The sequence below is a fragment of the Tinamus guttatus genome, unplaced genomic scaffold (genome assembly GCF_059628265.1).
Source record: "Tinamus guttatus ecotype Peru unplaced genomic scaffold, ASM5962826v1 Tinamus_guttatus_pri_ptg000038l, whole genome shotgun sequence".
Taxonomy (NCBI): domain Eukaryota; kingdom Metazoa; phylum Chordata; class Aves; order Tinamiformes; family Tinamidae; genus Tinamus; species Tinamus guttatus.
Window position 1 is genome coordinate 1139606 of NW_028288572.1, and position 26192 is coordinate 1165797.

The 26192-nt window shown below is 40.2% G+C and overlaps 1 protein-coding gene across 1 annotated transcript in view; it reads left to right on the top strand.

Annotated features, from left to right (window-relative positions):
- The window catches only part of TRAPPC9 (trafficking protein particle complex subunit 9), a 359903-nt gene that overhangs the window by 326874 nt on the left and 6837 nt on the right, over positions 1–26192 (top strand). The window contains exon 22 of the mRNA XM_010225586.2: positions 24595–24818. Within this exon, the coding sequence (XP_010223888.2) occupies positions 24595–24818 (224 nt within the window). The remainder of the gene's footprint in view (positions 1–24594; positions 24819–26192) is intronic.

The following is a 26192-nucleotide window of genomic DNA, read 5'->3' on the forward strand; positions in this document are numbered from 1 at the left end:
ACCAGTTCACATGGTCTATGGCTATACATTGTGTTTGCTAGTAAGTGTGGCAAGGACTTACATATGTGTAGCATTAAGAAAGACTTTCAGATTCTCTCCTAAATAACTTTCCAACGTGGGTAAGTAAATTTTTCCCCCTCAACTCAATGCCTGGAAATGCTGGTATTGGCCATGCAAAATACATCTTTAACTCGGCGGTTTTATATGCGAGCTTTGATTTCTGCTTTGGCACCTTGGCGGGCCCGACATTGTAACTCGTCTTCTTGACTCAGTCAACACATTAGGAGAAATACCACTCCGAGGTCATAACATGATGTTCCATCTGCTCTGTCCTGGCCTATATCCTCAGCTGGATTTGCAAATTAGGTCATGGACGTAAACGTTATGCGAGAGCCAGAATGCAGGAATTACAATACGAGGTCAGAACAGTTGTCTGCTTCGTCTGGAGTTATGTCTGGCAGCGTTGGCACCATGTGTCTCTGAGACAAAAAAACAGGAGTATGCTGGAAAATAAGACTCTAAGCGTGTTGGGAAGATAAATGGCAATTTTGTGCCTTTGTGTCTTAAGTGTTTAAGAACATACCGAAAAGGACAAGATTTCACACATGCAGTGGCCTGTGGTGTCCTGTTTTTTGGCATAATGGTGTGGAAGCAAAACCAAAAATACTTTTTACTCTAGTTTCCCGTTAAAAAGAAAAAAGTGTGTGATTACTGTCTTTGTAGCAAGAGAAGCAGTGTGTGTTTGTTTGTGGTTTTCTCTGTTTGTCCTCTCTCCCAGTACCTCCCAAATGTCTTCTGAATTTGTTACCTTTCTTTTTTTTCCATTTTGATAGAGAGGTAGGGAGATGAGTGTTAATGAAATTCCTGTGGATCTGTGAAATATGGGGGAGAGGAGCGAGATTTTAAATGAGGGAAAAGCTCTAACGAGCAGACTGCAGTTTGAGCATGGGCCTCTTTAGGCACCAGCAAATCCACACCACGGAACTCAGCTGTGTCCATTGGAAGGGGCTCCAGTCCAACTGCTTGCTCAAAGAACCAAGACCCTAGACCAGGTCAGCTTGGTCTGTCTGAGTCTTGAGAACCTCCAGGGGTGGAGATTCAAAAGCACTGCACTTGTCTCCAAGTGAAGTCTTTTCCTAATGTCTAGTCTGAATCTCCAGGATAGCCACTTGTGGCCGTTTACCCTTGTTCCTCCTCTGCCATGAGTAAGAAGAACTTGACTCCATTGTCTTTATGATTTCCCCTCAGGTAGTGGTTAGATCTCTCCTTAGCTTCCTCTTTGCAAGACTAGAGAAGCTGATGCTTGTTCAGTTCAGAACAAGAAGTCATAGGGAACCAGGATCAATTAGTTCCAGTACTGCTGGAATTACTTTTTCTGTTATAAATGGGGATGGGAATTAGATGTTCTGCACTTCTTACAGAAATTTATAACAGCAGACCTGCAATACATTGATCTCTACTTTTATTTTTTTCTATAGTCTTTGAAGAATAACAGCTATTGCTACAAGAACACCTACGAGTGCTTACTCTCCAAACAAATGATAAAGTATCTTACCTTATGTCAGCATTAAAGAACAAAAATCAATTGTCTATCTGCCAGCATTTTGTGTTCTGTGATAAGTGGAGACACTCTCCTCTCTAGTGGAGTTTTGAAGCAGGACTTTGTTATTCTAGGAGTGGTTGATAGCAGCCATAATGTGCATTTAAATAAGTAGCTGCTGTGCCTCTTTATGGCGGTCTCCTCATTTACCGAGTTTATTTAATGCCTTGTTGCTCTATCATAGTGTTCCCTTAATGTTTGCTAGTTTGCATTTTAGAGCTGGGTTTTAAATAATATCAAAACTGCAAACTTACTGTTTTGGTATTTTTCCCATTGCCTTTCAAAAATCATAAAAATGTTTCCATTTTATTTTTCCATAAAGTATTGTAATGGCTGTTGGTTGCAAAGCAATATGAAAGCATCAAGGAGACTGGATGTTGTAAACAAAGACTTTGAGATTTACAATATTTTCCATTAAATCCCTACTGTTTGGGTCAGAGAGGGGCTAGGATTTAGCAGCTGTATCCTATTGCAACCCAAGAAGTTCTGCTTGGGAACTCGCGTATTGTTAATCTATAAAGTTTTGCGATACCTAGGTTCATGGCATTCACTGGGACTGTAGTAATCTGGTAAAGAGAGTGCTGCCACTTCTTCTGGAAACTGCTTCTGGTTTTCTCAGAGGAATTCTGGAAATGCTTTGAGGAACATTGGGCTCTTACTAGGCAAGGACAGCTACAAGAAGCTGTGACTTCTTGCAAGGGTGGCACTCTGTGGGCATGGGCTTCTTGGGGTGCCTGCAGGAGGTGGGTGCTGGTAGAGCTTTTGTGTCACCAAGCAAAGGAGGTGCAGGAGGAGGACAGCAGATTGCATGGAACCAGTGATGGCAAAAAAGAGTCTGACTGGATCATCTCCAAGACCTTCAAGAGTCTGAAGTCGCAACTTTACTGAAAGAGGGGAAAGCAAAGACTTTGCTGGTTGGTTTGGGAAATCAAGAGGCTAGTGAAGGTGGGAAGCTTGTGACTCCTGTCACCAGGAGGTTGTCTCCTATTCCCTTTGCAGATCTGCAGTGTCAGAAGAGGGACAGCACCCTGGCTGTGGATGCTGGGCTGGGAGCTCTCTGCAATAGAGCAGCTGCTTGATGCTTCTTTGGTAAGAAGCCACCTTCCTTCTTTTCCTTTCCATTGACCAAGCAGCACGCAGCAGTGTGAAACAAGGAACCTGATTTCTGGTGATGGACTTGCAATGTGCTTGAAGAGACAAGTGGGAATGGTTTGCAGCACAGCTTTTCTGGAGCCTATTTGCTTAGAGCTCTATAAACTTTTGTGAGTGAAATAATCCACCTTGAATCGGTTAATTATTCGCAATAAAGAAAATCACAAGGTTGACCTGCAAATTACAGGAAACAGAAATTTCTAAGTGTAGGTTTAGACTTCACTGAAGCTTTGTGGAAGCTCTGTAGGTATCCTGACTGTATGTTTAAAAATGTCAGATGGATAAATAACAGTTACTTGAGCCATGTACTCTCTTTAGCTCCAAATAGCAGTACACTGCAATCTGCTTTTTTTAAGAGCTGGAAATCTTCCAAAGAGGAATTAGGACACAGGATTTTGGTGTAATTTGTAGAGATCAAGTGATGTGATGTCCTTGCAGTGTGGAGGAAGAAAAGCGCAATAATAACGATCAGGCAATGGTTGCATGGCAAATGTCTGGATTTCACCTCAAACTGAACGGAGGAGAAGATTTCGGAGGCTTGTAGTCAGAACTGGTGTTTTCTCTGTAAAAAGTGATATTTTGCAGAAACCTTGAATGGCTCATTGCTATGTTCTGCAGATAAGAGCAGCATAAAAGAACTAGTTCATGTATTTCAATAGCACATGAAATCATCACTTATTAATTGTTTAGTTGCAGTAACTAATACAGTGCACATGACTGAGCATAGCTTAAGACAGGTAGGCTTAGAGCACAGAGCTACTGACCATTTAGAGAACATAGGAAAAAAAGTTGGGAATTTTTTTGGTTAAAACAGGAATGGTGACAAAGAAACTCAAGTAGTTATGAGGCAAACTGAAGAAAGGCAACTTTTTACATTGAAGACATCCCCAGAAGCCTTTTTCTCAGTAGCTCACACCGTGTATCTGCTGTTGGATGGAAGCATATTGGGTAGCAGATAACATGGCCAAAGCGTTGCCTGGGGCAGCTGTTACAGCAGATACCACAGCAGGTGGTGTAGAGTTGCCTTATATATAAATATGATCATGTCTCTTGCACTGTGCCAAAAGAGGGGGTCTGTCCCCGCATTCCGCCCGTGGGGCTCAGGATCACTCCCAGTGAAGAAGTGATGCAGAACTGGGTCCTGGGGCTTTGGCCGCTGCCTTTACCCTTCTGCCAGTTGGCTGCCCGTGCCTCGTGCCTCCTGCGCCCGCGTGCTAATTGCTCCTGTGTAAACAGTGACTCATCCTCCAGCCTCTCTCCCCTCTCTCGTTTCTCCAGCATGCAAGATCTGGCCCATGTTGAAGCAAAGACTGGCAAGGTCTCCTTTCTTGCTTGTTCATTTTTCATTCCGGCACTAATTTGTCACTGGCAGGGGCTTATCACCTTCTACCTCTAGTCTGTGTTCATACCTCCTTGGCCTTCGTTTGCAAGATAATTTCAGGGTCTCTACTTTTGTGCCTCCTCTGCTCCTTTCTTCTCTTTTTTTGTCACCTTGACTGCAAGATTTCATCTCTTTTGCTTTTTCTTCTTGTCAGCCTTATTTCATGAAGTCTGGCTTCTGCAGGGAATATATTTCCTTTTCTCCACTTGGCTGATTCCTAGAAAATCCATTATTATTTATCATTGTATTGCTTTGAAAGTTAGCCATAAAAATGGGTATACTACAAGACGGCAGCTGTTTGCAGAGACATATCAAATAATGTCCTAAACCTAATGCCAAGCAGCTCTACCACAACTCACCTTTCCCCACTGATGAGGGGTGAGGAATCGTCAGTGCACCTAATGCTGGTGTGAGCAACAGAAAGCAGCTTCAAAGGAGGGATGAGGCTGTTGAAAGGGAATAAACAATGAATGGAGAGAAAACAAAGCAGGAAAAGTGACACTCTGCTGTAGAAAACCGAATGAAATTGTTTTACCTGGTTGCAATAAAGAATTTCTTTTGTGAAGCTGGGAAATAATTATTTCTTGTGTGTGCTAGAAATGAATTGTTTAGAGACTGCAGCACACTGGACAGATTGAAGGCCTATGTCCACCTCTATCCTTGGCCTAAAATGAATTTTTCTCTTCTCAGTGTCTGTTTCTCACCCTTAAGTAGGGCTAATGATCCTAACCTCCCTGTAAGGCTCTTTAAGTCTTACTACAAAGCTATCCTTGCAGTTATCGTATAGTAAAATGCTTTCACGCTTTCTGTAAAATTTACACATTCAAAGTCAGGACTAAGTATTATGCCTGTAATGTTACAACTAAAGAATCCAAGCACACTAGCTTGATGCCCGATGTACATCTTAGGGCTTTATTTTGTTGGTTGCTCATATGCATAAGAGGATATTACTTGTATTACCCAACATCCTCCCTTATCTGCTTAGACCGTTTTAAATTGCTAAGAACAGAAATAAGTGGATGTATTTCTAAGCCACCTTCTCCTCCTTGCAGAATTAAAAGTGAGGAGGCTATTTCTGCAGTGCAACTCAGCCTTGGAGTTGTACCAGCTTTCTGAGCCATAAGCCTTCCAGTGGGTTTCAAGGGATGTGGTTCTGTTCCTAGGACACTATGTTTAGCAAAAATAAGGAAAAATGGTCCTGTTCTTCTATTTCTCTAAGGCACAGTGTTGGTATTACAGTACAGAATGGTATGATCCGATTCCTGCAGACGTAATTTGTCCTTGAGCATCTTGTGTCCATAGCCATTTGGTCATCATCCCTTGGTCCCTCTGAAGGTCTTGTAATGCTGTTGCTATGAGAGCTTTTCAGTGTGGGTTAAGTATAGTAGGGAATTGATTCAGAGCAGCTCTGCTACAGATGCAGCAGTGACAGTCTGTTTTCCTTCTCTGTTTACTTTCTGAGATAGGTGTATTTTGAGAGAAATTCTGTATGTGGCTAAACAAAAAGGTTGGTCACTGCTAATGTGGGCAGGAAGAACAAGAGACACAAACAGAAGAAGAGCCACAAACAAGGAAGAATTATCAATGAGAATATCGAATTCTCAGGTTACTTCTTGAAGATACTTGGGCACATATATGGATGAGTAAAACTTGATTTTCTAGAGTGGTTGTAGGTCAGCCTGAATAAACCCGAAATCCAGTGAAGGACTGCTGAGGAAGAGTATTTCAGCTGTGTGTGTGTTTTTTTTCTTTTTCTTTTTTTTTCCTGCTATGCATGACTCACAGCATTGAAATCAGTGTGTCAATCTTAGCTTAAGCTGTCAGCTGATATTCACTGCAGATTTCCCAAATGCTGTCCTCTGAATAGAAGTTGGAGACATCAGTCCTAGTCATCCACCTCACATCTTCTTTGCTAGTCTTTTGAGCAGAAAGAAAGAATAAGGCCTTCAGTGAACACAAATACACCATTCTGAGGGTTAAACTGAGCTTCAAATATAAATTCATGTCTGTGCAGCTAGGGTAATAGTCGTTACATTCCGTTTTGTGCGGCAAACAGTTGTTAAGGGATTCAAAGCTGTAGCTCGTTTGTAATTTGAAAAGGTACAAATCCTTTTACCTGGATGATGATGAGTTTCGTCTTTCAGATTGTATTTGTTAAAATCAAGAAGTCCTGCAAGGTCTCATCCAATGCATGAGCTGTGCAATTGCATTCCTCCAACCCACAAGGCTAAGGAGGAAGACTGAAAAATGAATTCCTTTCCTTGGATTCCTTATCTTGGAAGTAATGGCCTTGAATGCAATGCTGCTAGAATGCATTTCTAGCATAAGCCTTTCGGTTACCAGTAAAATGGATATCTGTTAGGATCAAATGGACTGTGGACTGGCCAAAGGTAAGAAATTTCCCTGGCAAAATTATATGAAACTTCTCTTTGCTCTTCCTTCTCCAAATTGGGTTACACAGAAAGATCTCCATGTTTGTCAATAGCCATCCTGTTTAACTCTTATTTGGAAGCTCTTCACATCACCTTCAGTGCAGCTGATGGTGTCCTGAGGCAACAGGCTCCTCTGGCCTCAGTAGTCACAGCTGCAATAGACTTCACACTGTTTTTATAATGAAATCTTTCTTCAGATTCTGGGAATCAAACTACTCTGTAAAGAGAATGTAGGTGGTATTTGGATAAAAAGTCTTGACTAAGAATATGCAACCATAATTTTACAAAGCCTATTTCCAGAAATTTGGGCTGAGCAGCTAAAACATCATACCTACATTCAGACAAATGTATCTCTCCAACTGGTCTTAAGCTGGTCTTAATTTTTTAAACTTTTAACTCATACTAAAAGTCACACTGAAAAAGGCTGCTATAATTTTGCACTAAATGATTCTTCTCAATGGTAAAAGACAGAACTGGCATCTTTGGTCAATATTTATCCAGGAATATTGAAGCAGAAAATCTCTGCTGTCACTCAGACCACTGTACTATCAGGAGAAATCTGTGGCAGCATTCAAAGCACACACACACAAAATAAATAAAAATAAAATAAATGTATTAACCAAAATATCGTTCTCCTTTTAGTGAAAAGCAATTTAACATTTAATAAAAAAAAGTAACTTGACTCTAGGAGGGTGAATTCACAGCCTAGCAGCCTGCCATATCATTTTAAAATTTATAATTCTCATGATTAGAAAATGTGAAGATAATCAAAATAGAGGGGAAATTGAGCTGTAAATGAATGCTCTGAAAATACTCAAATGGTATAATGCTGTAAAATCCACATAACCATCCTAACTTTTAAAACGGTTTTCCCTGCATAGGTTTTTGTTTATATGTTGCTTTAAAGTGGTGAAGTTTGGGGTGTGATTTCGTAGTCGATCTTCAGAACAACTTATTAAATCCCTTACGTCTGAGCCACTGCTCGGATAATGAACCCGTGCTGCAGAGAAACTGTCAAAAAGTTGAAATTCTTTTGTGCTCAAACTCTCTGTATAAATCTGCGTGGGTAATAATATTATAATCACATATTCATGCCTCTTTGCAAAATAAATGTGATGATACTTTGTATTCCCTCGGCACCAGCTCTCTCAAGTTCTTCAAGCACTTTATAAACATTAATTAAGGCTCGCACCTCCGTGTTACATAAGTGCCATCCTGATCGCGTTCATTGTTTTGTAAAGTGTCTGCCATATTTTCGTTGCTCTAGAGCTGTTGTTTTCAATATTGTGCACATCAGTAAATCAAGGTGGTAGGGTTAAGTCATCTTATTAAATCCTTGCAGCAAATTGGTGGTGAGGTTGGTGTGGAACTAGACTATCACTTTCTAGTTGTCTGTTAAAGCCACTGGGCTAACTCCAGTGCTTTAAAGTATTTTCAGGGATTGAAATTAGTTTCTATGTTGAAAGAAACTTAATTCCACTCCATTAATCGGAGTGGTGTTGTTAATGCATGGTTAGTTGGTATCTCCTGAGGGCAAATGTGGTGGTAGGTCAGGCATGACCTGTAATGTGGCACTATTACAGGTTTGTTTCTTAAAATAAACCCTAATTGTTTGCTGTTTACAAGCATGAACTGTGCTTTACTGGGAGGGAGGGTCTATGGCCCGCTAATGACAGGGTGATGAAACATTCTTTTTCCATAGGTCTTTAGCTTGCAGCATACTACTATTTCTTTCTCCAGTCAAGAGAAGTGTACCAGCTTCTCCAGGAGTCAATGTTTCTCTTGCCAAAGGCTGTTTTATTAACTCCAGGCTAAGTCATGTTTCCTGTCATTTTCTGTTGCCTTTCCATCTGAAGGAAGACAGTGGTCACGTCATAATTGTTTTCCTTACTAATTGCCACAAAGATGCTGAGTGTTTCCTAATTAGATCAGGCAGCGTTCAGGGTGAGATCTCAGAGATGCTGTCCAAGGATGCAAGTTGCCTTCTGATCTCACTAATTGAGTTGTACAGCTCATGTTTGAGCAACCAGAGTTTTTCACAGCAGCTCTTTGAGGACACCTGAGGGTTAGGAGTAGTGGTGTTTAAAGCATAATGGCAAAAAAAAAAAACTGCCTTGGAAGTAATGTGATGGGATTTTCTTCTAGTCCCTTAAATATGGCAAAAATAGGGAGATCTAGAGAACCATATTTCATCAGATTCCTATTTTGCATGTAGTAAATTGTGCTTACTGAGCTGAAATACCTTTTGTATAGATGAGGTTCAGGTAAAGACTTGAAAACTTAGGTGGTTTGTTGAGGCAGATGAAGGTAGTTTGAGATGTTAATTTGGAGAAATTTATGAGCAATATAGAGGTCCTGGACATGTTCAGTGTACTGTTTTCTTTCATTTTTTCACTCTCATTAAGTGAATGTTGTGGCCAGCTTTTAGGAGCAATTTGTCATCAATAGTGAGGATGCCCCACCGGAAGGATTAATGCTGGTGGCTGATGCCTGAAATGGTGACAGAGCTACCCTTTATCTAACAACATGGAGAGGGGAGGGAATATATCCCTTGCCCCACTACTTCTGTTAAGAAGATATTTAGAAGATATGAATGGGATGTCTGTCCAGAGATGATCATGGACCTCTTAGATGCCATATGGGTTCAAGTCCTCCCTTTGCCAGCTGCTGTGCACTCCTGGGTCATTTTAAGGGAAAAGGGGCACCTCCCAAGGAAGGTACTTCCTTGCAGCCTGACATTTCCTACTTAGGTGCTTAGATTACTTGGAGTGCCTTCATGTAACATGCAAACATGACTATGTGGAGCCAGAGCTGCACGCAGGGAGGACATGACTAGTCATTTTATTAAGGATGTTGCAAAGGTAATCATCTCCTGGAAAACAGCAAAAAAAGAAGATAAAGACATGAAAAGTCAGCCTCTACCTGTTAGTGTGGTCTACTATCTTAATGACAGAAAATGCCACTGAAGGAAACTGAAGCAAAGTGGCCTTCAGTTGATCCAAATGTAGATTTTTTTTTTGAATCATCCAAAGAAAGAGGTCATTCTAGACTGAGACAGTTGGTAATTTCAAAGCAAATCTTTGGCCATCATGCCAAATGGTTAAAAGTAAGTGCAGACTGTAACACACTGCAGACTGTTAGATATTTCAAAGTTTAACTGTGATTTATTGGTTTTAAAACCTTTTGGAACAACTTTTCTGTTCTTCAGAGACTTATGTTGAAGAAATGAAACAACTTCCATCTTCACCAAATGCAGATATAACCACACAGAAAGTCCAAACCAAGATTAGTTGAAGTGGTGGCCTTCGTGATCACACACTCCACTTTGTGGAATAGTTATTTAAGTTTATATTCCCCTTGCATAAGTCTTGGGAAAGTTGTTTATTTGAGATTGTGGTGTACTGTTATTTCATTTACACCGTTTCTCTTCTGATGCCTTGAAATAGTATTCCTGTAACACAGTTTTTATCAGAGTTAGAGTATTACTAAAATTAAACTTTTTTTTTAACCAGACAAAGCTGCTTGGCATCCACACTATTGGTAAACAAGCACAATCAAATTTTCTTCCACTACTGCAACTGCAATTCCGTGTGTTTTTGTTGAAGCTGTAGCTCGGAAGGTTTGGATGCAGCAGTTCTCCCTCACTGCAGACGACCACAGCAGTATTCGATTTGAAGGTGGCACAGGCTTGACAGGTACTTAAGTCCTGTCTGATCTTAATGCCAGAGATAAGTTTAAGGTAGGGCAAATCCCGTCATTTTACTTGAAAATCAGTTATTCTCTTTTTTGAAGAACAAAAACTAACACACCTTCAGGTAACCTTTTGATACATACTGCATAAACCCCAGGAAATTCTAAATTAAAGAATATATGCAAGATTATTCTTGACCTTTTGGTTTAGATCACATTTGATATCAGATTAATCTAAGACATCCTGTATTCAGGGGCACATTCAGTAATCTAATAGGCCTTCTGCTTTTTTAAGCTGTTATATTTCTACTTTTTAAATTATATGGCTTTCACTGTTTTTATTTTTTTGTTCTGACAATTTCAATTTATTCTAGCATGTTTTTGTAATGTCTTCCTGTGCCGTGGTAATTGAGGCTGGAGATGTCTGAAAGCTGCAAACCCCCTGTAGGACTGGAATTATTCTGAGGCTGGAATATAGACTATAATTAAGGGTAATAGGATTAAATGAAGAAGGGAACATTTAGAAAGAGACTTAAGAAGCCTTTATAGAAAGATCTATTGGACTGTGGAGTTATTTCCTAAAGGAAATGTTGAAAGCCTTGTCACTTTGAACAGTTTCAGCTAGACTGGATAAATTAGAAAAATAACTTTACATGGAGCAATCTTGGATTTATAGTTCGAAATTAATTCTCTTTTCAATCTAAAATTTGTCATCTTTATCCAGACCCTTAAGTGGGACTAGAAGGCATTGGAAGAGAAGGTATGTTATATTTGAATATGCATTGAAATAACCTTTTCTGACAGAAGCCAGGAAGTCACTAGAACTCTGATTTTTCTCCTCTCTTCACCTGCTCAGGAGATGAATGTTCTCTGCTTTGCTACCCACAGAGCTAGTAAGACTACTTGCTATCATAGCTAATAACATTTTTGTATGAAAAAATGCAGAAGACTGAATTTCTTAAAAGCTCTCATGAGTGGAGATGGGGGCACAGCTGTAAGGGACCATTAGAAATAGCAACTGGAACTGGTTTTGCAGTGGGCGATATGCAATCAGGGAGATGATCTAAAGCAAATGTAGCATGTTCAGAATGATGGCCCAAGAGATGAAGCCAGGATGTTTTGTCACTTAAGTTAAACTCTTTTAAAGCCTTTTCTTTTAGCCTATTAACAAGCTAGTGTGCTTGGTGATTGCTGCTTTGAGTATGATGGATGCGCAGAATCATCTTCAAGTAGGGAGGCCACTTCTGAAACATCTGTTTCAGTGCTGCCAGTTCAAGAGGTGACAACTGAATTGTGACATGGTTGCTTTGAAGGTAATGGGGGGAAGTATATGGATAAAAAACAGACAATAAGCAGTTTTTTAAAAATCTTTGGACAAGAGACCTCATCTCCCCCAACTCAGGTGGTCTTTGTATAAAAATAACCATTTTGGAACTATTAGGACTCATTTCATACAACCACAATTATCTTTACTACCATTCTTTTTCTGCAAGGGGACCTGGTAACTTGAAAAGCAGCAGTCATAGTGCTGGCTCTGCTCTCTAGTGTTATCCACCTGCAGACGAACTTCAGCTATTTATTAATTAACAGCTCTATCATTCTGTCTCGGAAATCTCAATAGAAACATCATCCATGTGACTTCCCAGCAGAAATTGTTCATTTGCAAGTGCCAAAGATGGCAGGTGGTTATCCAGGCTTTCAAAGTCAGTGTCATATATATATATATATATACTTTCCCACCCAGGGCTTGGCAAGTGAGCGGTCAGGGAAATGCCTTTTGCTGGATTTGATGGCACTTCATTCTGTGGCCAAGCAATAAAAGAGCCCTGCTTGCAAATGATTCAAGAGGAGATTATGGTTCCCAGACCCAGACAATACATATTCTCATGCAATGTTCAAGTATTTATGACTGTTTTGATAGCATGATAAGGTAAACTGTTGCTCGGATTTGTTTAATGTTTCAGTGGATTGCAAGGAAATGAGCCTCACAGTGATTTCGGGTGGATTTTCCAAGTGACTTTACCATGCTGTCTTTCAAATATTTAGATTTATTATTGTTTTTGTGATTCCATGGATTCACAATGCACAAGCAAATATGTGCATGAAATACTCCTACACTGGCAGCAGAAAGGCTGGCCGAGCAGATGTGGGCTTTTTTCCATCTCTGCGTCAAGCAGAAATATTCCAGGTATAACTAGCCCTAGTACTTTTAGGCATTAAAAAAAAAAAAAAAAAGGCTGTTACTGTCACAGGAGGGACAGGAGGGAAGCCCTTTGGGGCAGGAGAAACCTGGGAGGAAATTCTCTACTTAGTGAACTATAGAGGGGAATGGACAAGGGATATTTGAAACTTCCTAAGGTCTGAAATGCTCCAGCAGCTCTCAGATTGGTGTGTCAATAGATGAAGGAAGCTGACACAGAAAGTGTTATGTAGCTATATAGATAGTTAATCAATTATACTATTTGCTAGCAGCATCTTCTCTATGAACCTGTAAGCCTGGAGTGAGTAATCACTCATGTTCATTCTATAAACATTCTCATCGCATCACTCTATAAACCCAGTGGATATAGAAAAGGCTAAAGATGCATGTTGTGAGTTCAGCATGGTTCTAAATCCAAGTTTAAAATAAGCGCAGAAGGCCCAAAATGCCAAAGCAATACAGGAGTGTAAGGTTCACATACATTAATTGCAATGCCTTGTGTGTCATTAAGCTGGAAGATCCTTCCTTTCTCGACTATCAGACAGTAGAGAAATTTGTCCAAAATTGTCCCTATGAATTATTGATCAAATTATTTGATCTTAACTCTCTAGAGAGTTAAATACAGCTTACATTTTTTAACTATAGGCATATTCCTGGGTTGGAAAGAGATTATTGGAGTATGAAGTTTTTCCACACTGATGTCTGGACCTTTTTAATTCTATTTCCTTAAAGGCTTGTACTTATTTGACATACCAAAGTTCTTTGGGATGGTAAAGAGGGCAGTCCATTCTGAAGAAGGAGTTCAAAATGTTAAAAAGTAAAATAAAATTATAAATGCTAGTATATCTTCTGATAGTCTTTACTGGTAATACCTCTCTCATATGAGAAATTACCCAATGGCAGCTAGCAGCCCACTTTCAAAAAGTTTATTTTTTGATTGTTGTTAATAATAAGTGTTGGAGGCAATAATCTGCAGCAGATACTGGCTTTCTTGGATGAATATTTAATTTAAGTAAGAGTAGGTCAGTCCTGACTGATTTTTCACGTAATTAACAGTTCTATTTTTTACTTTACCTTTTAGAGAAAAATAGCAATATTTACATAAATCACATCTAAAAGAAGGAATGGACTTTTCCTGTTACAGAGCTGCCTTCCATAAGGCAGACATGCAGTGGAGTTTAGAAATGGTGCTAGAAGTAAATTTGGGAAAAGAAGGGAACAGATTCTGATGTTGGGTTTTTGTATGACTCGGACAATTCAGGACAACTGGAATTGATTTTGCTGTGTCAAGAAAAACTCTCCATTTCTTTTTTGTAATTTGTCAATATTCTGGGGACATATTGCTTGTCAAAGACACCCAAAAGTGTCATTAACACTGCTGCAACTTAGTCATGAAGACCTTGGTCGAATCTTTATTCGAGGGAGGGCTTAACTTCCCTATATACTGAAAGGTTGACTGTACAGTTTGGTACATCCCACATCTGGATGGGCTGCTGATGAACTCCTTACGTGACAACTGTAGCCCTGCTGCCTTTCACTGAGGCAAATTGAAAGCAGCATCTAAGACGGCTCTTTGTAAAACTTATCTCTGATTTTTGTTTTGTGTTTAAGATCAGAGATATTTTATTGACCAACCCTGTCATGAAATCTCATAATTAGTCTACGGTATTAGAGTGCAAACATGTGGTCTTACTGCTAGATATGACTTAGGAATCTTAGTGATATCTTGTGGAAGCAAAAATAAAAAAAATGATTTGTCAGTCATATTGGCCAAATTACCATCTTACACTTTGCCATTTCTCAAAAAAGGATGTTAAGAGATTTCTGGTGAGTAGGCTTGAACAAGAAATTCCTTTATAGCAAATCCTTACCGGCGATATACTTGTAGGTGATGTCTCAAGTATGGAGGCCTGAAAGATATTTCAGTCTTATTGCCACTTGATAGTCTTTAAAACTTGCTTCCTCTTAGTGTGTTGTTCAGTCATCATGTTCTTCTGCGTTGTCACAATTCGTGCTCTTCCCCTGTTGCCACTAACCATGGTAACATCACTGATGGAAACGGGTAAGAGCAAATTTCTTTTGTTTCAAAGAATTTTCCAGGAGAAGACAACCGTAGTTAATTCTGGGTCAGTTCATATGCTACAATGTGAATATAAATTACCAGCAGCATTTGGCAGTGACACTGTATTGCCCAGCATTGTTTGTGTGCCTAGTTCTTTTAATTTGTTCTTTTGTTTGGCTTGCAAGTGGATGAAAGATAGTCTTTTTCACAAATTAATGCTGGAAAAAGCCTGCAGAACACAGTGGTTAACTGCCAATGCGTTGTACTTGCTGAAAACACCAGTGCTCTGGGGACTAGTTACTAATACCTGTCACTGTTTGCTTTATAGGCTTTCCAAGCAAGTCACAAGCTTGCCTTCGCGTTCTTGCCTCCAAAATATTTCTGAAAGAGCATAGCCAAAGTCTTGCTAGACTAGAAAATTTCCAGTGAAAGTTTCCCTTGCACTGAAAATGTCTTTTATTTTTTGAGCAGTTTAGAGATGATCGGGACAAAATTATTCTTTACTCTCCTATTTTACATTATGAAGCTATATAAAACCCTTATGAGTTTGGACACAAGGATGACAAATTATGTGACATAGCCTGTATCCCCACTTCGATGACTATACTCAAGCAGACAGCAGGAATCACGTAGGCGAATCAGGGCGTATATTAGAATGCAGCCCTACAAAAACCATTGCCGAAGAGCTGCTTCTGGGGCTGAGGTGGCAACCAGGACCTCTTAACATTAACCCTCAGTTTTTGTATTAAGACTTCAGGGAAGACTGTTCACCCAAAATAAGTGTAACATTAATAATACGTTAGCTTTTCAAGACTGCTTGCTTCCACTTTGTCAGCTTTCCACGCTCTATAAACTGTCTTCATTTCTTCACCGATGCATGCTAATGTACACATGTGTTCTCAAAGTACATGACCTGCACCATACAGAGATGCTCAGACAACTTGGTATTGCTTGGTTTGGAGCAACCCAGGAGCAAATAACTCCTGGAAAAGAGACCTCGCCAGTTGCCACACTACACATATTTATGTAAAACTGCGTCAGTCCTATAAATACTGGTGGTAGAAGAAGGACACTGACACTTGGCCATGGCTTTTGCAGTGGTCTGGTTTGGCCGCCCAAGTGAACAACTCAAAGCAGAGGAAGAGGCAGGAATAGTGGTGCCGCTTGACGGATGAAGCTCAAGGCAAGAGTGGCCTCCAGTCCGGAGAGAATTCGACTTTATGCTTTCTTTACTAAGCTCTTTAGCTTTACTATCAGCTCTCTTGCTGATACATTTCATTCGTTGTTTTATTTAAACCCAAAGTTTTCATCCTGTCTGCGCTTAGCTAAGCTGTTACCTGCAGCCTCCATTGCTTAAAGATAGAGTGATGGGGAAGAAAGGATTTCTGGGCTCTTTTTATCAAAGACTTCTTTAAATGGCATTACTCTTATTTCAATTTATTTTTCCTTCAGGCTGGATTTCTTTTTAGCATTTCTCTTCCTCCCTGTATGTCTTAAATCCCCAGCTTTTGCCTTTGGTTTAGTGTAAAACTCCTTCCTGTAACGAGTTGGCAGTGACAAAAAGCTAATGGATTGAAATGTGCCCTGACGAGCCAGCATAGGATTTACAACTAAGAGTTTTTTTTCCCTCTAACCTCCGGAAATGAGTTTCTTCTGCTCCCAGTACGTAGGTTAGGCATTTATGCTTGCTCAGTTGCATCGAGTGTAAAGTCCCAACGACTCTTACCAGGATTGTTTAGCTTGTTCCTAAGAGGTCTCATTTTTCCCGTTCGGAAAATTGGGATAATGCTTACTTCATGTCCTCCAATTCTCTATAAATAGGCTTTTCCTTAAGGTAAATAGTTTAATTCTTTCTATTTTTCTGGCAGTACTGACTAACAGATGGGTCTAGGTACCATAAAAATTGTACAGCTAAGCTCTAAAGAACATCAGTATACCTCTCCCTATGAGCTTATAATCTAGGAGTACATATATAGGCATGTATATGTAGCTGTACTACATATGTGTTCTTTATATGGTATATAAATACATATGTCATAAACAGGAACAAATTAGTTCTTGTTAGGGGAAAAGGGAAAAAAAACATACCACAAAAATAGGGTCCTATGGGAGAAAACCGTGATATGGATGTAGGCTAAATCCTTATCCCAGCCTTTGAGGCTGTCAAGTGGATATAATTATATTATAGGCCTACAAGAGGTTCTCTCAAGTGAGATTTTTTTAGTAGACTAGAAAGGCAGTAGTTTGGATGTGTCAAGGCTGGAAACTAACAGTTTTTTTTTTTTAATGATTGGGGTTTGTAATTTGATTAGATCTTAGACAAGGGTTTGGAGATGTGGGCAGAGTGAAAAGGTCAAATTTGGAGAAGTTTTGTAGGATATGGCATCAGGATTTAATCACAGGCTGGAGGTGTGAGTCATGAGAGGAGATGAAGTCAAAGATAAAGCCAAGATTGGCAGGAAAGATTCTGAATTTTGTTCCTTAATTTAATAAAAGAGAGGAAAGGACTTCAGGGAAAACTTGCGCACTCAGTTTTGAGCATTGAGTTTTAGCAGGTGGTAGATTATAAACAGAAATATCTTAGAGAAGCCAAAATTTGTTTTTAGGTAGATCCCTCCAGGCTTAAAGCTATAAAACTCTTTTCAGTGAGTTTGATTGTTCTTTAGGTGTCTTATCTGAAGAGGACAAGTATGGTATTTTGTTACAGATAATGATTCAAACTTTCTAACACATGCGTCCAGTAATGAATGCAGTGTGCAGTCCAAACAGTTACTGTCCTGGTTTGGGAGTATCCAACCCAACAGATCTTCTGTGTTCTGCTGTTTGTTCTGTGGTGCAACCCTGGACATCTCCTTTGCAGTCAGAGCTGGGTCCTAGTTTTGGCTTGAGCAGGTGACAGAAATCCTCTTAGCTGTGCAGGTATGGTTTAATCCTGTGAGAAGTGACTCTGGTCTTAGTAAGTGGATTCAAATTGGATTTTCAGGTAGGTCCTGATAAGTGCTTTAGTATTAGATCAGAATTACGAAGTAGTAGCACCACAGGAATGAGCAGTAGGGCTTGACAAGTTTTGAGTTATAGCAGCCTAGATTGTCTGCTGTCTTAATGCAGAAAAAGAACTAAGCATACCTATAGGAAACAGTAAAAGTTTAACTTGATGCGCAGATAACTAGAACAACTTGAACTCAGTAGACTGAAATATTCTGTGACTGAAATGCAAAGAAACGTCGTTAAGGATGTGTGTAATGCACACAGTGCTGTAGGTGACCTCTGCTTTTGAGCAACTCTGGTCTGTAGACATTAGCCGTGTGTAGTCTGGTAACCACACGTCACACCTCCCCTGCACGTAAAGTGCTGAGATACAGCATTTGTACCCGAACAGAGTCATTTAATATCTCTCATTTAACTCAGCTCATTGCGTTTCAATCATGGTTGGGCTGAAGGAGGCCCAGGAGGCTCAGTGTCCTAGCGCTCATATTTACACAGTTACTGAAATGTGGTAAATCATCTACCTGCCTGTTAATAGGGGTTATATATTATTTTGTAGCAGGCTTCGGCTGCTCTACTAGGATACAAAATTATTGTGGCCTAAACATCCAATCTAATATATTATGGTTCTTTTTAATATAAGCATGGATAAAACATCTCCAGTCACCTACCCATCATCTTATAAATAATCAGTATCACTTTTTTTTTTTTTTTTTTTTGCTTTGCTTTGCTTTGTTAAAGCGTTCTGCCACTAAATCTTTAAATATCTGGGCTTGGAGATGTCCTGGGCTTAGAGATGCCAGCAGATCTACTGTCTTATCTCTCTTCTCTTCTGCAATAAATTTCCTTCCTACTTCAGACAGTGCCTAGCATATTTCATCCTACAGGATTCCCCAAATGCTCTTCAAATATAGCAATTATGCTACATGTAGGAATAATTTATCTAGGAATTGAAAAAATATAGCTATCTGCTAGGTATAATCCCTTATCTATGTAGGAGTCCAGAGCAGTAGGATGCCGCTGTTAAATAGGTAATACAGAAAATATTGTCTCTGCTTGATAATGCCATATCTAGTGAGATGTGGTAAGTTAGGTAGGTAGATTGTGTGTGGTGCAATCCTCTCAAAGATTGCATGAGACATAAAAATCCCCCTGCAGAGATGGAGGTTCGTGTCCATGCACCATTGCAGAGTGTCAGGAAGGAGGGGAAGTTTTAAGTCTTACTGCACAACTAGTGAGGAGTAGTCATGATTTTTTTCAGCACGCTGTCGCTTGAGCCATGTGTTATTCATGATCTGAAGTGGGGTTTTTTTTTCATAAAGCTGCTGGTGTACAAAATTGCACTGTATAGTATATCCTGATCTGGATTAGTTTTGCTGAGTTTTTCCTTTTTTTTTTTTTTTTTTCCTATTTTTACTTTTGACACTTTCAAAGCAGTGCGGCCACAAACCAACTCTAGAAATAAAGTTCTCAGTAACCCAAAATAACATGCAAACCCTGGTATAGTGAGTATTTTTTGGAATACAGGCATGGTGAGTGCCAGCCAGACCTTTTAGCTGTGGAGCAGATAATTGAGGGAAGTCTTCTGCTGGCGATATCTACAGAAAAAGGGCCTGGCCTGTGCTCAGAAATAAGATTATTTAAGCAAAGTGGGACTCTGCTGCTGAATGTTATTCTAAAATAAGTAACAGAGGAGCTCAGACACAGTGGAAAGAAAAGCACCATCTCTGCTAGCGCATCGTTTCTCAGCTCGCGTGACCCTGGGTGTTTAGGGTTAACTGAAGACGAGTGCAATAGATCATGATGGAGTTGAGCTGCTGGTCACATCTTTGCCCGGATGAGATTCGGGAATTAAAACTGGATGTTAACATCGTATCAATGGGGAGGGAAAGAGGGAGCTTCCCCAGTCTGAATGAATGAGTTGGAAAAAAATCCTGTGGGGAAAGGGAGCCCTTAAGGGAGGCCACGGTGTGCTCTGTCCACTGGCATCACAGGGTTAAGAACAGGCACCAACTCGCAATGATTGGGCTAGCATAATAACAGGAGCAGGCAGGATCTGTCATCAACAGACTGGCTGCTGCAGCAGAGTGATTAAGTAGGAAGACACAGACAATTATTGAAGACTAATTGCTTATTGTTACTAGAACTATATTTTAAATGTGTTTTTCTTTTTAATTACTCTTGGAACAAACGAGGTGTCCTTAATTCAATTGTGAGCTGCTTGGGGATGGGAAGCCTGCCATGAGTCGGGCAGCTCCAAGGTCCTGTGAAAGCGGTTGCCTCTTTAAATAGTCCACGTTCATGTTCAGTTGTCCCATCCTCTGCCAGCTTTCCTGGTTTCAAGTCTGTGCTCTGATGCCACTTGAAGGTCTCAGAGTTACAGCTGCTTGCAGGAACTTTCCCTGTTTTATCCCTGAATGAACAACTGTATATCTCTGTATCTGGGTTTGCTATTGACTGTAATGACTTTATGCAGGGGATAGATGTGGCTCAGTGTTTTGTCCGGACAGAAGTGAGTGACCGTGAGCATGTTGTTCCAACCCAAGGTGCTTAGGTCTGGTGTCAGGAACAGATCCAAACCACATGCAGGAGGTTTTACACAGAAGAATAGGAGGCTCTCGTGTTATTAAATACTCTTTTGGTGTTGTCTTGATGTGACTAGTGGGGAACAGAGATTTTATATTCATAGAAGAATCTCCTGCAGGGGTGTTGTGAGCTCTGAAAATGCTGCAGGACTGTGTAGTGAACAAGCAAATGTCACCAACCTTATTTTTCTGCGTGTAAATAACTTGTATCATCAGTTTGGAAAATGAAAGGGAGTAAGTAGGTACAGGGGAAATGAACAATGTTTAAGGTCAGATATTGGCGAACATACGTTTAAAAAAATAATAATAAAAATCAGAGATCCGATTGTGTTACAAGAATACTTTCCCCAAAATAGATTGCTAAAGCTGCCACTGACCTGACACTCAACAGAAAGAAGAGACAGGATGCTTACTTGGTCAGAGACTGGCAGAAGCCATTTGTCCCGTACCCTGAAGTTGTCCATCCTGCAGGTTTTTACTCCATTTCAATCTCTCTTCTATTTCTATTATGCAGAATACTAGAATTTGACTGAATTGTTCAACCTGTTTCTAAAGGACTGACTCTTCCAGCTTTGTGCAATTCTATGTTCCTTACAAAATCCTGAACAAAGTAGCCTGCAACCAAGCAGAAGATGCTCCAGGCTGCATTGCTGGCCCTTTGATCACTCTTGTAGGACAATTAGAAGCAAAACTAGCCTGGGCAGACAATTTAATCAGCACTTTAGATTTAGTGAAAACAAAGTACCTGAATCATTCTGAAACTTTCACTGTAGCAGCTCTGGCTTGGGCTGTTGGTCTTTGGCTTTCCTCCATCTAAGTATCTGATGCATCTTATCTGGAGAAGTCAGCGTTATTGCTCTTCCTCTCCCCTCTGTCTCTCCCTGCTGCCCTTTCTCCCAGTGTGCAGATCGAGAGGAAGAAAACTTGCATTTTTGAGCAGTTCTAACAGCATAAAAAATAGATGATTGACTAAAATTTCCCCGAACTGTCCCACAGCAGCTGAGCAGGGCTTGCTTTGCTGGTCTTGAAGATCTGTTTTATCTATTGCATGAGATTTATTTGCTGCTCTGGGCCCTCTTGCCTTGAGTTTTGTTGACCCTCTCATCTCTGCAAAGCAGCGTCTCCAAGGGGTGTTTGCTCGAAGCCTCGAACCAGGTTCTCAGTTGTGGTGAATGATGGAAGCCAGTGTGTCGGCATCAGCTGGGGATCCCACCTCCAGCATAAAACCGAATTGCTAAAGGAAAATTCTCCATCTCCCAATGTAACAATATGCAGAAACACCCTATCTTTATATCTTCCTATGCGGCTCATTTTTCAAAATCAGCCCAAGCCTGAGTGAAGGATGTAGATGCTGCAATTAGTATATATTTACACTGAGGGAAAAAAAAATATATTTATATGCATTTTTTCCCCAAATCGAACTTTCACATTGATGACAGGGGAGTTGTGTGCATGGCAGACCAGTTAGCCATGACTCCGGGCTCTGCATGTGCAGACAGGGCAATGGGTTGCCAGTGCTCAGATGGAAACTTGACAGAACAGCAACAACAACTAGCTGGATGTTAATATGAGCGGAATAAATCACATCAAATGTGATGTGCTTGGTATTCTTTTCCAGGGTGCTCCTTTGGGCAGTGTAGACAGAGTGTGCTTTGCAGGTGTTTTTCTCATGGAGTGGTGGTTGTCTTGCCTTTGGTAACATCCATTCCCTTTTCTTGAGAATTTTGAGGTCCTGAAAGCCTGAATTCTGAGGTATTATTTTCATTAAATGGTTGTTCAGGTTGCTTGTGGTATCAACAAGCATAGCACATATGGTGGACCATAAATTGCTTTTTTCAGCTAAAAAGTGAGGTCACATCTTGAAACCTATGGATCATGCAGGAGAGGAATAATCAAGCAAGGCCTCCTGATGTCCTATCTCAACAGCTCGTCTTAGCCTCATCCTCCGCCTCCCAAAATTGCGTAGAAATAGTTTTGTTCCATCCATAATCATTTAGAACATCCTAAAGATTAAATATAGCACACTTCCTCGGGTCTGTCCAACATGAGTTTGTAGATTATAGCTTTCCTTTCGCCAGTGGCCATCAGGCATTGCGGAATGGTGCTGGCCCATAAAGATGCTTTGCATAATGGCCTTGTGCAGGAGAATGAGAGCAAAGGAGAGAGAAAAGTGCCTTGGCTTATTACAAAAGAAGTTGAAACAGAAAAGAACAAACAAACCAACAACAGGTATAGCTTTTAATTAAGAGGTAATAATTAGGCCTTGGTGTTGTTCTCAATAGCCACTTATTCCACTTTGAGCTCTTTCTATATAAATTATATACTGTAGTTTGCATTGAATTGATGTATTTTATTTTTTAGGAATATGAAAGAAAATTAATAGGGATGAGTCAGGCTTAATTGCTTCCCCTTTGCCTGACTTTTCTATTTTTACATGAAGGTATGGGGAAGCAAGGCTCCTTGCTGTTATTAGAAGCAAAGGTGGAAACCAAGGGCGAAGGGCTCATTTATAATTCTTGTGGCAGAGGTTTGAATGTAAAGCTCCAAGGTGCCGATGAGCCTCTTGGAAAATTAAGATCCATCCGCTTAGCTCAGTGAGTTCAGGCTGGTCTGGGGAGTTAGCAGTTTTCAAAGGTCTAAAAGACACCATGGCTGGAGAAACCAGAAATATATATATATATATGTGTGTGTGTGTGTGTATACACATTTACATTTTGTAAATATTTTTTTATATATGCATATATATATATAGTGTATATATACGTACATTTTAATGAAAGAACATAGCTTACAGAGAGACTGGAAAGCATAAACTGATATAAACTCGTGAATTCATTACTTGAGAAAGAAACAGCTGGACTGCTGTGGAACGAGGTTGAGAAATACAGTGGTTATATGGAAATACGCACAGCTATTTTTGTGTTTAAAATGATTCAAGGCAGTTAAGATTAGAGCGTATCCCAAATAATGCCTGCTACCTTTCTTCCATATTCTTTTGTATCCTGCATGAATCCATTTGATCATAATTTTATGAAGTCCATAATTTTATGGCACATAGAAGAACAGCATTTCTAGCCCATACAGTGGTGATTATAATGTCCTCTCCTTCTCATCATCACGAACAAGGCATCTCATTGGGGAAACGATGTTGTGGCATGGGGCTGGTCCTGGCTGGGCCATCAGCGTGGGTTTTGGAAAGCCATAGAAGCAGCACGAGCACCAAGGGTTTGTGCCCTTCCTCAGTTGAGTCTCTTCCACCTGGGGCTTGATGCTACATGTCATGACTCTGGTCAAGGAGGGCTTTCCAGCTGGGACAGCTCATCTGTGTCACAGCAGCCTCTGGAATTCTTGTGCTTTTCTGAACTTGTTTCTTCTCGATTATTGCCTGGGGATGCTGTGCTCAGGCTGTTCGATTTGCTAGGCCAAAGGGCATCATTACAACATGCTTCAATTTGGTGGTTTTCTTCTAAGGCAACAAAACAAAAATTAGTTACAAAAATCACTTTTGTGCCAAATGTTTTCCCTCTGGAAGTTCCTGAAGCATAAGGAGAGTCTATTTTCTTGAAAATGGGGGTATTACTGATGTAAATCCAATGCTGTCAGCAGAGGAATAATATGCTGCATGTCACAAGGCAAGCAAATGAGTCATGGAAAAGCCTTCCCTGCGGGTGCATGAGGTTGTAGGGACAGGTATTCACACGGAGCATGTTCTTTTACACGTGCCCAGGGCTTTTTCTTATCTCTGAACATGAACCTGTAGTGAAATAGAAATGTTGCTGTATTAATAGTGCATCGGAGATAACCCTCATCTGAAAAAATACAGTAATACTGCACAACTGGGAACCTTTCCGAGCGAGGAATTGGACTAGCAATTTCCTAGTGTGTTAGTAATGAGATGTTCTGGTTCTGTATAAGCAAATGGGCAAGGTTAGTGGACACATTACTCCAGCTGTCATTGTCCCAGCAGTAACCAATTTAGAGGCTTTACATCTTCTGCCATCCCAGGGAGGGAGAGAAACCCACGAAAGGTATAAAGTTAAAAATAGAAATCCAAGAATGAATTAAAAGTGCAAAGTGTGAACAAGCTTGTAGTACTACTGTATAATTTTAAAATCCCAATTTTCCTTCTTATCTGGACTTAATGTATGCATTACATTGCAAATTCTGGCAGTGCCCATCCTGCTCCGAAAGGTCGTCTCCCAACAGGAGGATTTATTCATGGCCATAATGTGCGACATGGTCATCCAGTACTGGAAATGTAGAGCCATGGTTTGTATTGATGATTCCTGTTCGTCGTTCCCCTCTGCTGTTGATGTTCATATGCAGGGGAAGCACGAAGCTTCATGAAAATCAGCCTGAGGAAAGTTCAACTCTCTGCAGGGCTTGGTTGCCTCTCCTAACATTAACTCTTGTGCCCTCTTAAGGCTTAGGCTGCTTTTTCTTGCTAGGTTTCCTAACAGCCAAAGTTGATCCAACGTTAACGTGGGGTTGTTTTCTCTGCTTGCAGACATCCTCGTTGATGGAAAGCTTTGCGACTGTGACGTTGTGGTGGACTGCAAAGTTGGAGACCCTGTCCCGCTGGAGGTGAAGCTGACCAACTGGAGCAAACACAGCGTGGGCCCTTTTGCTCTCACAGTGACACCCTACCAGGACTACCAAAACGGGGTGCACAACTATGAGCTGCAAGACGCTATCACTTTTGTGGGATCCAACACCTTTTACATTGATTCGGTGAGTCTTTCTACTGGACAGGTCATGTTTTGGATAGCGTGCATCGCAATGAAAGCCGAGTCCCCAGGTAGATTGTCTTGCTTGATGTGATTGAACTTTTCTAAGGAGTGACACCGACAGCCTTGCAGCAGTTCTTTCATTTCGTTATGCAAATTTTCCTTGTGCTGCCCTAGCAAAGTGCTTTAATCATAACTTAATCATAAACTTAATTATAACCATCCTGAAAAGTAGTTCAACTTTAATCTCCCTGAATTCTAGGGCTTTTGTGAAAACCTTGTTAAGAGTTATAAAAGATCATTTGCAGGAAGGGGTTTCAGTATTTGCTTGTGCATTTTAAGGCAGGTTAATTTTTAGAAAGTACTACAATTATGGGAGCTCCTGCTGAAGATGTTTTTGAGTTTGGGGAGATGGAATCATCTCCCTGAAATGGTCAAAGATTGTAATTTTGTATGACATAAACTGCTAGTGAGCTATCCATGAGAGTAACGTTTTGGTCACTCCAGATCTGACTAGATGTGAATGAGTAACCTGGATAAGATGTTTAATGCCATATTGCCAGTCCCTTGGGCCATTCAGTGCAGCTTGCGGCAATAGATTTTAAGTAACTTTTTATTTCTAGCCCTTCAGAAATGTTCCTTAGGCTAATCAAAGGAACTCAGCAAAGTAGTTTTAGTTAGTCCCTGGGAAATGGGAAAAGAAAACGCTAAACATTAATGACCAGTCTGATAAGCTGGTTCATTTACTTGCCACATAGCATACTCTTATTAAGCTGTATATAAAAATAAAAAGATAGAAAATATATTTACAGGAGACCAATAAGTGCTTTTTTATAGAAGAACTGAGTTTTCCCACAAATACCTCTTCAGAAATTGCAAGTCCAGGAGGTTTTTTTGCTTCTAAGGCAAAATGCTGAAAATTCTTCCCAGATACAACTACTCCATCCCACATCGTTCCCCAAAGAGCAAAGATAACAAAATAATAATAATAAAAACAGAGGAGTGAAAAGCATAAGGAAAATACTGCTTTTTCCACTCTGCAATATTTAGAAAATAAACATGAAGAAGAAGGTGAGTGTGTGGGATAGTGTTTAAGACTTTTGCTTAGGTCAGCTCTTCAGTTAGCTAATAGAATACACCTGTCAAAACTGAATATTGAAGGGAACCTTAGTAAGACAGAAATTATATATTAAATATAACCACAGGAATAGTGAGGTTAGATGCAGCGGTCTGGGTTTGCATCACAAAATTTCTGCTAGGATATGCTCACCTCAAAAAAAGCAAGCAAATATTATTTGAAGATTTTAATTGTATCAGAATATGTCCATATTTTGCATTTAGGCATCATGTGAGGAAAATATTTTAAAAAGCTAATGAG